We start from the raw sequence: 13,570 nt of genomic DNA on the forward strand, positions 1-13,570 counted from the left end.
GGATAAGCGGTTCAGATAATGATGGATGAATTAATTGTTTTGTTTACGGTTTGGTATTTTTGGATTTGATTTGTTTGATTGATTCTCAATTAAACGAAACGAAATGTTTAGTCCAGATCTGGCAGGAGAACCCTCAGAAGACCATTCTCCACTTCATCAGAACCATGCTCAGGCTTTGGAGGGAGGTCATACAGGCACATGGAGGGGCCACACACGCACGCACACACGAGCCTCATTTTGATTTATTTTAAGGACATTGCATCAAAGTTGGATCAGCCTGTAGTGTTTTTCCGCTTCTATTTTGCGCGTAACTTCAAATCCAGACCGCCGTGGGTTGATACATTTGATTGCCATTGATACATTTTGAGTGATTTTGTTGTCAGCACATTCAACTACGTAAGGAACAAAGTATTTAATATTTCATTCATTCATATCTAGGATTTTTTTTGAGCGGTGGTTTTTATATATCCACACATATTTTTTAAAATGCTCTCAAGGCAATGAATAAGCAAAATAAAATGAGAAACATAGATTCCTGCGGACACAAATATTTAATAATTCAACAGTATTTGGATTTGCTTGTACAATCACATGGTTAGTGCAAAGACAAGTACATAATTGGAAACTTTAGCAGCAGACCTGCATCGATATGAAACACACAGAATCTCATTTTCAGAGCCAAGCAGCGCCACCACTTATAATATTCATAATGAAGAATAAATACAACATAAAAGATTTCAAGATGTACATATCAGGAGCAGGGATTAAGGAGGTGTTGGTATTAACGATTTGCCATTCCACTATCAATATGTATCGGGTTTTCCGTCAGTTCAAAACACACAGTGACAAAAACAAATTGCTACACTCCCCAGTTTGAATGATGAATCTTATGGACTCAGGCAACAAAAAATTGATCAATCCAAAAAAAAAGAAAAAAGAAAAAAAAAAGAAGAACTAGATCGTTTGAAGTTTGATCTGTGAATAAAATAAATATAATTACAAGTCAGTGCGGGCGTCTTTAAACCATTACACATTCAAGAACATACAGATGGAAAAATACTGTTTCCCCAAGAAATGGCTACTGATCCTGAAAGCATCCATTTTGGGAATCCAGAATGGAAATCTAGTAGGCTCCTGTAGATGTTACAATTCATCATGAATCCTGACTGGATCATTCTCACCACAATTAATAGCCTTTGTATGTGCGGAAAAACATCACAAAGTGCGGAAAAACATCACAAATCCACATCCTTCATGGACACTCATAAGATCATTCGGGAGTGACGGGGAGCGATTGGCCAAATCAGCCGATCACAATCAAAACATTATATGTGACTGACACAGAATGCAAGGGTGACAACGACAACGACGAGAAAGGCGCTGGTTTAGAAGATTTGTTGTTCAAAGAGAATTTTCTCGAATCCTTGTGGAGGCGTGTGGTAGAAGTCACTAAACTGGCAGTCTAAGATGGCGCTGTCGTCCACTAGAATGGCAAACAAAAAAAAATTACATAGTGAGGAACAACATTCAGAATTTCATTTTTGTGTGAGTGCAAACACTGAATTTAAAAAAAAAAGAAAGAAAGAAATGGCGGTGCATGTTTGGTAGCTGTGACAAAAAGAGAACATTTTCTCCCCAGGATGTTACTGTTGGAGGAAAAAAAGCACAGAGCGATTTGAATAATTTTAAAAAATATTACAGTGAAATAATTGAAAGAAATCTGTCAAATACTTCACAAAGGTCATTCAATCTTGGATGCTAAAAGAAAAGGGGTAAATATTCTTCTGAGAGTAGGCACCATTTAATTTTGTTGAGAACACACAAGTTAACTTTCATCCTAAAAAATTACATTCATTTAAATTACACGAAATAATTAAAAGATGGCACATTTGTTAAACCTGTAAATTTAAAATGAATGAATCTTTCTTTTTACTTTTTTTATCTACCTTATTTTCTGTCAAATTATTACTGTATATATGTTTTATGTTCAATAAACAAACAAACAAACAAACAAACAAAACAATGATTTAGGTCCAATGAGGTCAGATTTGTTGTGTTTGAAAAGGAGGATATTTTTCATACATTTATATTACGGTATATTTACCGGTAATTTTCAAAAATACTCCCACTGACATTGTTATACAATCGTCATCAATCAATTTCAAAGTATGTAAACTCTGCAAATATAATCCTGCGCTATGAAGTGCCACCACGCACAGAAAAGCAAAAAGTTGCCCCAATGCAGCTTCTTAAAAAAATTTTGATAGTGTCCCCAAGTGATGATGTCACCAATAACAAATGCACTTACCATAAACAACGGGGTACACAGTGCCTCGTATGCCCGATGCGGGACAATGCATGTTCTTTCCATTCAGAAACAAGTTCATCTCCACATGATCATACGTGATGCCCTAAGGATTGATTGTGAAGGCGGAAAAAATACGAAGTGTGAGAATCAGAACAAGCCAACTTTAGATAAGCTGTTGCGCCACCTTTTCCACAGTTCTGTAAAAACAAATACCTCCTGCGGAAATATTTGAAGACACTGAAGATTGCAAAAGATCTGTCAACCTTCAGTTGAAAAGAGGCCGGTTTGATGGAACCCTTTTCTTTAATGCAAAAAGGCGTGGCAACGACTGCACGCCCCCTTCTGACAATTTTGGACTTGTTTTGGGAAAAAAGTACACAGAGCTACAGATGATGCCGGCGGTTAACAGGAACCCTTAAATGTCTCCATGTGGTAGATATAAGTGCTGTTAAACATATTTTTGTTCAAAAAAAGACCAACTGGGAATCACACCAGTTCTTGATTTTTAAACTGCAGCTCCCTCTGCTGGATCTTGAGGGTCACTGCCTCACATGTCCACAAGTGCATCAGACTGTATCTGGAACAACTGAAAATAAGTTCTCTCTCTATTATCACTGATTTTTTACTAGTTTGGAAAAAGGTTCCATCTCCTAAATCATTATAACTTTCTCTAGACATGCGTATCCACTGTTTTACATTTACAAGTTGGTTAGCTAACGCTCAAAGTATTTCCCCGCCAAATCTTGTATACAGTATTATACTCTGTTCGTTGTGTGTGGAGTTTGCATGTTTTCCCGATGAAATCGATAAAATTGATGCCATTTTAACATCTGGTGAGATTTGTACCAAACCACAAAAACGATTCCAAAAGGCACTCACCACAATGTCGCCCTCCTGAGGGAGATTGTTGGCAGGCAGGCGGTTCTTCTCTTCGCCGTTGTAGACGACACAACCGTCGTGTCTCAGGACGAGGCTGTTGGAGTCTCGGCCTAAAGGCACTTGATTGAGATTGGCTTTCTGTGTGGCCACACCCACTCCCCATACACCTTTTAACACATACACGCGTTGGCCGTGAGGGATTCATGAGCACGACAAGCACAGGAACATCAATCACTCTGTACGGTTGAGCGGAAGCTTACAATTCCAAATGACCACAAACATTGGGAAACAATCAGAAATCTCAACAAAATGTACTTATTTGCATTTTAATAGCTTAATTGTAGGTCTCAAAAGTCGCTTAAAGGCAGGAGAGGTTAACTCGTCATTTCTATGCAATATCTTGTGAGACTTCAGCAAGAACGTAAAGACATATCTTCACGTGGGTGTTGTTTTTTTCTTTCTTTCTCTAAGAGGCATCTGGAGAGATGGAGGGAAGGCAGAATATCTTGACTCCCTGTTAAATTGAAGGAATGGCTATAACGACATGGCTCAATTCCCAGATTAATGTTGCTGATGTCTCAATGATGACTGACGGACTGATCTGCCCACCACTCATCACCTTAACAGTCAATAAAAGGATCATCAGATTGACCAGCATTCTTGAAAGGCTGTGGTTGACCTCAAAGGTTCCACAAGAAGAAAAGTTAAATGACTGATAGACATTAGTAGTTGAGGACTTACCAGTGGACTGGATTTTGAACTCAAAATAACTTTTATTCTGGTGGAGAGGAGCGTTGGCCAGGCACGCCCCTGTTCCGCATATCCTCCGGCCACTCTTCACTATGACAACATCTGTGCCTGGGATACAAATGAAAAAAAAAAATCTGTCAGTCCTTTGTAAAGCCCTTAAAACAAATGACAAATTAAGCAGTGTCAAAGACAGTTCGCCATGGAATGAAGTTGAACCATCAGGTAGGGGGAATCCTCGATTTACGTCGTTCTGTTAACATGGAACAATGCAACCCAGATTTGTACTCAAGCCCAAACAGGGCGTAGGCTATAACGAACCTACACTAACGCAGGAGAATTACAATCTATATTTGCATGGAAAACACTTGTGGGCCATAAAGACGTGGGCCACTTGCGGACGCGTGTCGTCAAAAGCGCATCCATTTTGACGACACGTCATGCTGAAAAAAAATTAGGGTTAACACACGTGACTTGGTGAAGTCATGTCAAAATTGTTCTTACAATAATAATTTCTAAGCAGACCCACTAGTCTAAACATGGTATTCTGATTAACATTGAATCAATGGAATATGCATTAATCAGCAAAATCAACCTGTTTTTAATCCATCTCAGTGGGCAACCATTTTCAAACTTGCAAACATCACATGACCAACCTCAGAAAACAGATAAGATAAGATAAGAAAACTTTTATTAGTCTCGCAATGGAGAAATTCCCAATTCACAGCAGCAAAGTTATGAAAGGAAGAAGTAGAACAACAAAATATAGGAGCTGCTGGAAAGGCAGCCACTCTCGCGGCGCCATTTTGAAGTCAAAATAACAAAAATAACACAACACAACACATAGGACAGACAGTCATGCAATCTTCACCACTTTTCTGCATACACTTTGTTGTCTGAAGCAGTTCTAGATGAAAGAGGAGAGGACCAAAGTGTCCTTTCACCAGTGGATCAGAGACGTCATGCTGAAAATGTGCACACGTCTGCTACAAGTTAAGTTTTGAAAGCAAACACGAAGCTGTAGCGTCCATTGACGAAAAGAGATTAGTTCACTTCTCCTGTCCCACGTAATCCGCTTCAAACTCCAAGCCGCAACTCCCAGTTCCAAATCCGCATCGGCGCTCTGCGCTAACGCTTCTTTCTTCTCATCGTCGGCTCCTCAAGACTTACATCCATCCAGCCGCAGACCGTTCAACAGCATTGAGAGCCATGACTGGTTGTCACTTGAGCCCTAAGCAACTGCAATGTTATTTTCAGTCGACAGCAAGTGGCCAAATGGCCGCCCCTTTAGATGGATAAAAACGGGTAGATTTTGCTGCTAAATTTATATTCCACAAATGCAATATTAATCAGAATGCCATGTTTGGACTACTGGGGTGCATTGAACATATTGTTCTGGAAATTTCAGACTTGACTCGCCCTTTAAGTAAGACGATAACTCCTTGAGTCGCCGCGCTTATTCTTATGCCGCTGCACAAATTAATTCACAGTGCGCCATTCATAACCTCGAAAGATTGTACTCTATAAACAAGTTGCTACCATATCGCTACCGGGGAAATTATTGCTAAGGCCGGGGAGTTCTCCTCTGGCCTTCTGTGATATTTGCAGTCATCCCGATGACATTATCCTCAAAAAGTATGTGTGGCAACTGGTAAGGGATGGTTTTGCATACTATGACTGAATGCCTGTGAACGTGAGTGTGAATGATTGATTGCCTATGTATCCTGCGATTGGCAGGCGACCAGTGCAAGGCGTACCCCGCCTCTCGCCCAAAGTCAGCTGCGAAAGATTCCAGCATACCCGTGACCCTGAGGATAGGTTGCATAAAATAACGGATGGATGTGTAATTTAATAGTCAAACTGCAAGCAAAACTTAATGGTAAGCAAACGAAAGAAGTTCTCGACAAGGCAAAAGTTAATTGAGACGCCCAAGACGGAAAAACGGCAGTACAAAGTGTTGAATTGCTTCAAAGGTGAAATGCGAGAGAAAGCATGAAATATGGACAGCTTGCAGCGAGGAACATGTTAGCCCACACCTGAATAGCAAAACGCACACGGAACGAATTTCATGATGAAAATTCCTTTCGATAAACCCACGTAGTAAAGGGAAATGTAATTTACCCATGCGATGAGTGTCTAACTGAACGGTGGGCATTTCTTTAAGTTGGATATGTCCCGATCCCCCATCTCCGCAGCAGTTTAGGCAACACGTAAACATCGCCGCCATCTTCCGAGCAAAGAACGCACAACACCACTTCCGGAAAGAGTCCATATTTTAGGCCCTTTCAAACCACAGCGACATACAGAGGCGGAGGCCGGAATCACATCAACCCAACGCCCATCCAATCACAGTGCCAACGACAGGCAGTTGCTCCTGATGGCATGGAAACAGGGGAAGAAGAAAAAAAATTAGGGTCAACACACGTGACTTGGTGACTATTGGATATCCCTGTTACATAATCACGTGTGGGTTTCAAAATGAGTTTGGAAGTTATGGGTATATATTAAGAACACTAATCTTGATTAAATGGGAATTCTCTGTGCGCCAAATAGCAGCTCTCGAACGAGGATTGCATCACAAATGAGGAATTTACAAAGACAGAAATGCATAGTTGTGATTAACAGTGTCAGTGTCTTGAACGTTAAATACAATAGATAGATAAATAGATACCATGGATAGGGACTGACATATACGAATGGATACAGGGGAAATAAAAAGGCTTTACACCTCGGATCGAATACCATTTTTCTGGGTGATATACAGAAATTTAAAAAAAAACACCAGAATGGATAATGTGCTTGCACAATTGCGCATTCCCTCTTACACGTGGCGATGTGGCTGTCTTCAGAATTAACCAATCATTTTCAAACTCATATTAAATGAGAGTTTGCACACACCTATCACCATTTAAAGTGTCTGTGAGACAAATAAAATGTAGCTGATCTAATAGAACAGATGAACTTTTTCTCCACAACTCAAAAGTATTGTATTGTATTGTATTGTAAAAAAGGTGTATCTATGGCACATCTGCAACACATCCAACGGCGGAGCCAGAAATTTTTCAGTGAGGTGCCCAGGGTGACACAATAGCCATGTCTCAATATCAGGAAGGCAGAATACCATCTCATGAAAAAATTCCTGCAACTACGTTCTTTCAAAGAACACCTTTTAATCGGAATGGCTGTGTACTTGTGCATTGTCCCCCGGCTGATGTAGTTCCGTAAAATGATTTTAAAAAATTTCTTTGGAGGATGCAGCGTATGAATTTGGTCAAAGCTATTGTTGCAATTACATGAATGAAGTGCAATACACCTAATGTCAAAGGCGGGAGGAGAAGCACCTGTGGCTACAACCAATCTTTGGCTGGGTTTTTACTTTCTAGGCCTATTTGACACCTTTACCTAGTGTACAGTCTATGCATCAAAACTGAGGTTCTACTTTTAGAGCATTGCACTGTGCTGACAGCTGTTTACAATGATTTGGTGACCTTATTTAACTGCTTGAGAGGAACACAATACTAGGGACATACACAATATTAAACATATTGCTAGACTACAATCATTGATTGGACATTTCCAATAAAGAATGCATTCTCTTTCGGATTCGGCTGTTGTGGTTACATGGTGCAGAAGGCGTACCAATATTGTGACAGGTGAGCCTTTAAGTGTTGTTAGGTTTAATTTGCATATTTCATCACGATGTAGCACATTATCACGCACGGAGTGACATAAGTAGGGCAGCATGAGAATGCGCACGACCCGCAAGCAGGGCTTAAAACCAAGTTGACAGTTTTTTCACGCTATGGTGTTTTGCATGGCAACAGCACCTCTCGCCTCTCTACGTCACCTAGGGACCATCAACTAAAAGGTGTTAATCGATAAAAACGCAAAATGGGTATAATTGCATGTACATTTCCGTCAAAAATAAGACGTTAATGTACACAATTTTAAACATTAATTTCTTTGTATTTGGTCATTATTTGACGATTGACAAATTTGTTTTTTTAAATTAATTTTCAGATCCCGGTGTTGAAAGGGTTGAACTTGAACCCGGAAGTACGTTATGAAGTCTGCTTGGCAACACGCGCCATGATTGCGTCGTAGCGCGGACGTCTTCCTATCTGCTGGTAAGTAAGCGCGTCGGTTTTTTTTTTTACCCCGCTTGTTACTATGCGACAGCTAAATGTGTCACGGAGACCGGGGCGGGCTTCGTGACAGCGAGCGTTCGTTGACGGTGGTGCTTTTCGGGACTCGACGTCATTTTCGGTTGATAACAAGCGCATCCATTTTGATTTATCAAACTTCATTTGACCGAATGTTACGTGGCGTTCCACATCGTGCCCGCGGATGTGACATGTCACGCCATGCAAATGAGTTCCTCGGCGAGGATGCTCCGACGTGACACCTACTTTTTTTTTCCTCCTCGGTGTGTGTGTTGACAGGAGACCCACATGGAGCAGCTGGAAGAGGAGCTGACGTGCCCGATCTGCTGCGGTCTCTTCGAGGACCCCCGCGTCCTCCTCTGCTCGCACAGCTTCTGTCGGAAGTGCCTCGAGGCTCTCCTGGAGCCCCCCCGGGGCTTGTCTTTTTCCAGGTCGCCGTTCAGGTGCCCAACGTGCCGCAAGGAGAGCCCGCACAACGGCGCCAACAGCCTACAAGTCAACTACTCCCTTCGCGGCATCGTGGAGAAGTATGCCCGGCTCAAAGTGGCGCCCAAGACGGGCGTGTGCGCCCACCACACGGGGCAGCCGCTCAACATGTTCTGCGCCACGGACCTGAGGCTCATTTGCGGCTGCTGCGCGACGGCCGAAGATCACAGGGGCCACCACTTCTGCTCCCTGGAGGAGGCGTACGAGCGGGAGCGGCGCGCCTTCGAAGAACTGCTACGCGGCGCCGAGGGCTGGCCGAGCGCGGGTGCCCTCGCCCGTCTGGAGACGCTGCGAGCAGCCAAGAAGCGGGCACTCCAGGCGGTCAACGACGACGCAGAACGGGCGAGTGACTACTTCGACAAGTTGGTGGCCGCGCTGGAGAGCAAGAAGAGCGAGATCCTGTGCGACTTCGAGACGCACAGGCTGGCCGTTATGCAGGCGTATGACCCGGAGATGACGCGGCTGCGCGACACGCTTGACCGCCAGAGTAGCGCGCTGACCGCTGCCGAGGCGTTCCGCGGCGTCACAGAGCCGCTCGGCTTTCTGGAGCACATGCACGACTTCCGACAAACGCTGGCGGCCCTGAAGGAGCAGGGGGAGAAGAAGAAGGAAGAGACGCCTCCCGCTCGCACACATCCAGAAGACGCCGGCCTCGACGTCAAAAAATGGGACGCGGTGAGGCTGGGTGACGTCGATAAGATGACGGTCCCCCACGAGAGGGAAGAGGCGGCGGTTGGGAGATCACGCTGGTCAACCCGGTGGCTCACCCTGGTCGTCCTGGCGTGGGGTCTCCTCTTGGCGCCGTCGACGCTGCTCCTTGTGGTGCCTGAGACGGTGGCGGCAGCAGCCCGGGAGCATCTGTGGGAGGTGACCGGGGCGTCCACGCAGGTCGTGGGCAACTTCATAGACTCCGCTGTCACGTACCTTGGCAGCTGTACGTTGATATAAGGGAAGGAAATAGCATTTCTTCTTCCGGACCACCTTTAAATTCTGCAGCCTGGATGCAAAATGGGTACCTGAATTTCTTATACACAACCTCATTAAATATCTCGTTTTCCTTTTCTTTAAGGTTTTGCCAAATAAAAACAGACGATCACACGTTTTCTATGCTTGTTTGAATTAAATTGGATGCTACATTTGATGAAAATCTGTCTTTATCCTGTCAGGTCTCTTCAAGGTGACAGTCGTTTCATAACAAGGCCTGCTTGAAAAAAAGGATCGCAGAAAAAGGCAGCTTTCTTCCTCAAAATTCAAAACTAACAAAAAAAATTCAATAGAATTGTCACTCATTTAGAAAGAGAAAAATATTACAAATGATGAAAAATTAGCTGGCCTACTTGGTCATGCATTATTTATTTGGAGGGCTTGTCATGTGTGAACAAATGACAAAACATATCTGTAAATGTTATGTAATGCAATATTGTTTATCAATTATGTGGACGTGGTTTTGCCGAAAATATATTTCCAAAAACAGCCTGAGTTAAGTGATGTCAGCAGTGACGCGCACACACTCTCTCTCACACACACAGACATAACATACACGTGTATATATATATACTGTATATATATATATATATGTTGCTGATGCAATTATATCGTGAAAATACACGCATCGCGTTTACATGAATATTTCATACTCTAGCGGGTCTCTAACTATAATACACATTAAACAATGTAGATTTATGGTTTGCCATTTTTGTCCCTAAAAACAAACATGCATAACCGCATGGTGCACAATACACATCGTTATGTAATAGAAACGTTAACCATTTAAAAGAACTACTTTTTACAGATAACATCACTATTTAAATAATACACTGCACGAATTACAGCGCATGTAAATTCCCCGCAGCCCCCCCCCCAAAAAAAACCCCACAACATTTTCCCCCCGCATTACGAATCACCGCCTGCTGTGCCTTATCATATAAAATAACGTTTTACAATGCATACATGTAGTTAGCACACATCTTATTTCTTTCTTGAACAGGCCAAATTTTAAAATGGCAGTGCGATATCTAAATTGCAGATTATAAGTGCAGGGTAAGTGCATTTTAAAGCACGTGACCTTTAAAATGACATTAACAACAACGAAAAAAATATAGGCCGACACAACTAATTTAGAAGAAATACGAAAAAATAAAATCTCGGGTAGAGCAATTCTATAAATTGCATTTTTTTAAAAGGCCAAAACGTGAGGCCCGTTCAGCTGAAAAATGCATAAAAACACGTGCAATTCCCTGCTTGTGCTCATCATCACGAAAAATGTGGTTACTTTAATTATTCTTCTTCTCACATTAGTTCGAAAAAGATAAAAGTGGTCCCACCTTGTAGAGGAAAAGACGATTGCGGCAAAAGGATGTCACGCAATTGAAAAGAAAACTACTGGCGAGCACTTACAATTAACGAATTGACTGTATTTAATGAGCGTGAAATAAAATCATAAAACAAATGTAAAAGAAGCACAAAAACTCAATCCGAGGCAATACAAACTCAAAAGCAAGTTCTGCATAAAAATGCGAAAACGGGGCGTTTAGATCGTTCTAATGCGGGCAGGGGGAAGTTTTAGCTCACTGGGGGGCATTTCAGGGTTTTATCTCCTCCTAAATGTATGAAAAAAATGCTTCAGTGCTCAAACGTTCCCTATGACGTGTTATGAGAATTTGTGAGTTGCAAGTTACGTCAACAGTTCCTTCACGAGTTCATTTGCAAAACTGTCACATTTTCATGCTAAATGCGAAAAACGGAATGAACCTAAAATGATGTGAGTGTTTCCCAAACTTTGGACTGAGAGCCAAAAATGCAAGCAGGTAAGACCCCCTTGATTCAGGTTTGTGCTGTATTTCCTCCAACAATGGAGTTATTCACTCGAATGCAGGACTCTTAGGCCGGGCGCATTTTGGAATATTAAATAATGTTTGTGGTATAGCACAATTTGATAGCAAGTTTCAAACGAGATAAGGTGACTATTATCTAAATTATCTCTGGTTTCAAACACGGCAATGCAAAGGTATTGTTTATATTCTGCTTTTTTGTTGAGCAACAAATTTCAAATGGGCTTCGCTGTTCATGTTTGTCATTCATGAGAACATGAATTGAAATTGAGAACATGAATGACAAACAGAACAGTTAAAAAAAAGGCATCTATTTGTCAGAGGTGGAATGTTTTTGATTGGGAGCAAAAATATGACAAGACAGACAAAATCGTATTTATCCAGCATGTTTATTCATGGAAACATGAATACGTTTTTTTTTACAAAAGGGTTACTCTGGTGGATGCGTTTGTGAGCGAGTGGTCATCTTTGCTTCAGCAGCACGATCAATACTGGAGGCTTCGGCTGAGAGAGTCCACTCCAATATTTACGTGCTGCTACAGTCAAGTGACCTGTGCCTATACGCTACAAGTGAGGGAGTGGAGCGACGGGCGGGCTGGCGTCGGGAAGAGCGGGTCGGGCTTCACTGTGGCAGCACGGTATGGCCTGCATCTCAGTGTAACCCACAAACCATTCCGTGCTGCTACGGCACTGCCACAACAGTCATTTATCTGGTGGACGCGCTTGGGTCCTCTCGTCACGTGTGTCAGCCTGAAACACACAATGGCAAAAACGACATCAGTGACAAAATACTTGGCCAAAGTATCAGAAAAGTTCAGATTTTGCACGGGACGGCGTAGTGAACTCGCTTTGTATATTCGCAACTCAGCCTTCGCAAATTTCTGAGGACCCTTCTGCCATTTATTTGCAGAAATACTCACGCGATTGCCACCGTTGTCAAACTTGAGTCTAACGGAAGAAAAAGATTGCTTTGATGCCATCCTGCGTCAAACAACTATGTTGAAGTGAGGGAAGGAGCTTCATTTATTCAGACCATAGCCTTGTCTAACATGAAAAAAAAGTGGTTTGGCTTTGGGCTTTGAATTAATTGTGGCTTTTTACCTCACTACAGGGACCAACAATGTCAATTGTTGTTCTCACAACGTGCATTTAAGTTAAAAAATATTGTGGTTTTATTTTGGCATTTTATCAAGGTCGACTTCTTTACACTCGTGCCACAACGGTATTTTTTAAATGTCAATTTTTTTTAACAGACTGTTAAAATGCTCCTGAGAACCGTGCCCATATAATGTCTTCTTTTTGTTTTGTTTTTTTGGGGGGTGACAAGTTGACCCAATCTATTTTCAATGGTAAAAAATGTTTAAGAAAGCAGGGAGTCAATCGGCATCCTAAAATATCACAAACGTTTTCCTGTAATTATTAATTACAACATGACCTTGCATCAGCATAGATTTTATTTGTCAAGGATCACTTGGCGCCACGACCGAAACATCCCACGGGAAAGTGCACGCTTGCCAAGAACCAGGACACTGGTGTTCATGATGGATTGAGTTCTGGCTGAGTCATTGTGACAAGCATTGGATTTATCCTGTGTGTCACAATGCGCATGGCATCTGTTACGCTGCAGTTCACAGTTGGAGGGAGAGCTGCTGATCAAATGTTTTGTTCCCCCCCCGCAAAAAAATGAAGTGGTGGGATGTACCTATTCAGTCATACAAATAAACCCCACCTCTGAAAAAAACACCCGGTACGCTACCGCGGAGTAAATAAACAGCCTCAGGCCATGACATGCACTTGATGTTTGTCTATTGAGTGAGGCTGTGATGTTAGCAGCAGAGGTCTCAATGGACCGAAAATGAAGAGCGTCATTTTCAACGAGCCTGATAACATCATCCTTGCCGAAGCGCACAAATGCAGGGCAAGCGCAAATGGATTCGTACTGCTCACGTCATCAAGAAAGACAAAGCTGCATACAAGGCCAATCCAACACTTCGACTTTCAAGTACGGTGAATGAAATTATTTCGCACGCACCCACACATTGTTAGTCAATGTGGCAAAACTTTGTGAATGATAAACACGTTTGGCCTCATTTGACTGAAATGATCAGGGTCCAACATTAAGCACGCTAGTCGCCCAGATAAATTAAATGGCATCA

At 42.3% G+C, this 13,570-nt stretch overlaps 2 protein-coding genes and 1 long non-coding RNA gene across 5 annotated transcripts in view; 1 reads left to right on the forward strand and 2 right to left on the reverse strand.

Annotated features, from left to right (window-relative positions):
• Window positions 1-532: 532 nt before the first annotated feature.
• spryd7b (SPRY domain containing 7b) lies at window positions 533-6,206 on the reverse strand. The gene is made up of 5 exons (XM_086124019.1): window positions 6,056-6,206; window positions 3,929-4,045; window positions 3,188-3,354; window positions 2,309-2,411; window positions 533-1,483 (listed from the first exon to the last, which is right to left on the reverse strand). Exons 1-5 carry the CDS (start codon window positions 6,204-6,206, stop codon window positions 1,386-1,388), a joined length of 636 nt encoding a protein of 211 aa, XP_085980145.1. The 3' UTR covers window positions 533-1,385.
• Window positions 6,207-8,002: 1,796 nt separating this feature from the next.
• trim13 (tripartite motif containing 13) lies at window positions 8,003-10,056 on the forward strand. 2 transcript variants are annotated; one of them, XM_086124017.1, is made up of 2 exons: window positions 8,003-8,061; window positions 8,377-9,681. In XM_086124017.1, the coding sequence occupies exon 2, from the start codon at window positions 8,386-8,388 to the stop codon at window positions 9,529-9,531; it is 1,146 nt and encodes a 381-aa protein (XP_085980143.1). In that variant the 5' UTR covers window positions 8,003-8,061; window positions 8,377-8,385; the 3' UTR covers window positions 9,532-9,681. The 2 variants fall into 2 exon arrangements, 1 of the variants encoding a protein (XP_085980143.1); XR_015102295.1 differs by lacking the exon at window positions 8,003-8,061 and adding an exon at window positions 9,750-10,056 and having other exon boundaries at window positions 8,070-9,595.
• A 1,728-nt stretch (window positions 10,057-11,784) lies between these two features.
• Window positions 11,785-13,570, reverse strand: part of LOC147198286 (uncharacterized) — a 37,127-nt gene continuing 35,341 nt past the window's right edge. For both annotated transcript variants that reach the window (XR_015102371.1, XR_015102370.1), the window contains one exon: window positions 11,785-12,164. This is a non-coding gene — a long non-coding RNA (uncharacterized LOC147198286). The remainder of the gene's footprint in view (window positions 12,165-13,570) is intronic.

This window comes from Hippocampus guttulatus, chromosome 11 (genome assembly GCF_054856545.1).
Source record: "Hippocampus guttulatus isolate MCC_2025c chromosome 11, RoL_Hgut_1.0, whole genome shotgun sequence".
NCBI classification, from domain to species: Eukaryota; Metazoa; Chordata; class Actinopteri; order Syngnathiformes; family Syngnathidae; genus Hippocampus; species Hippocampus guttulatus.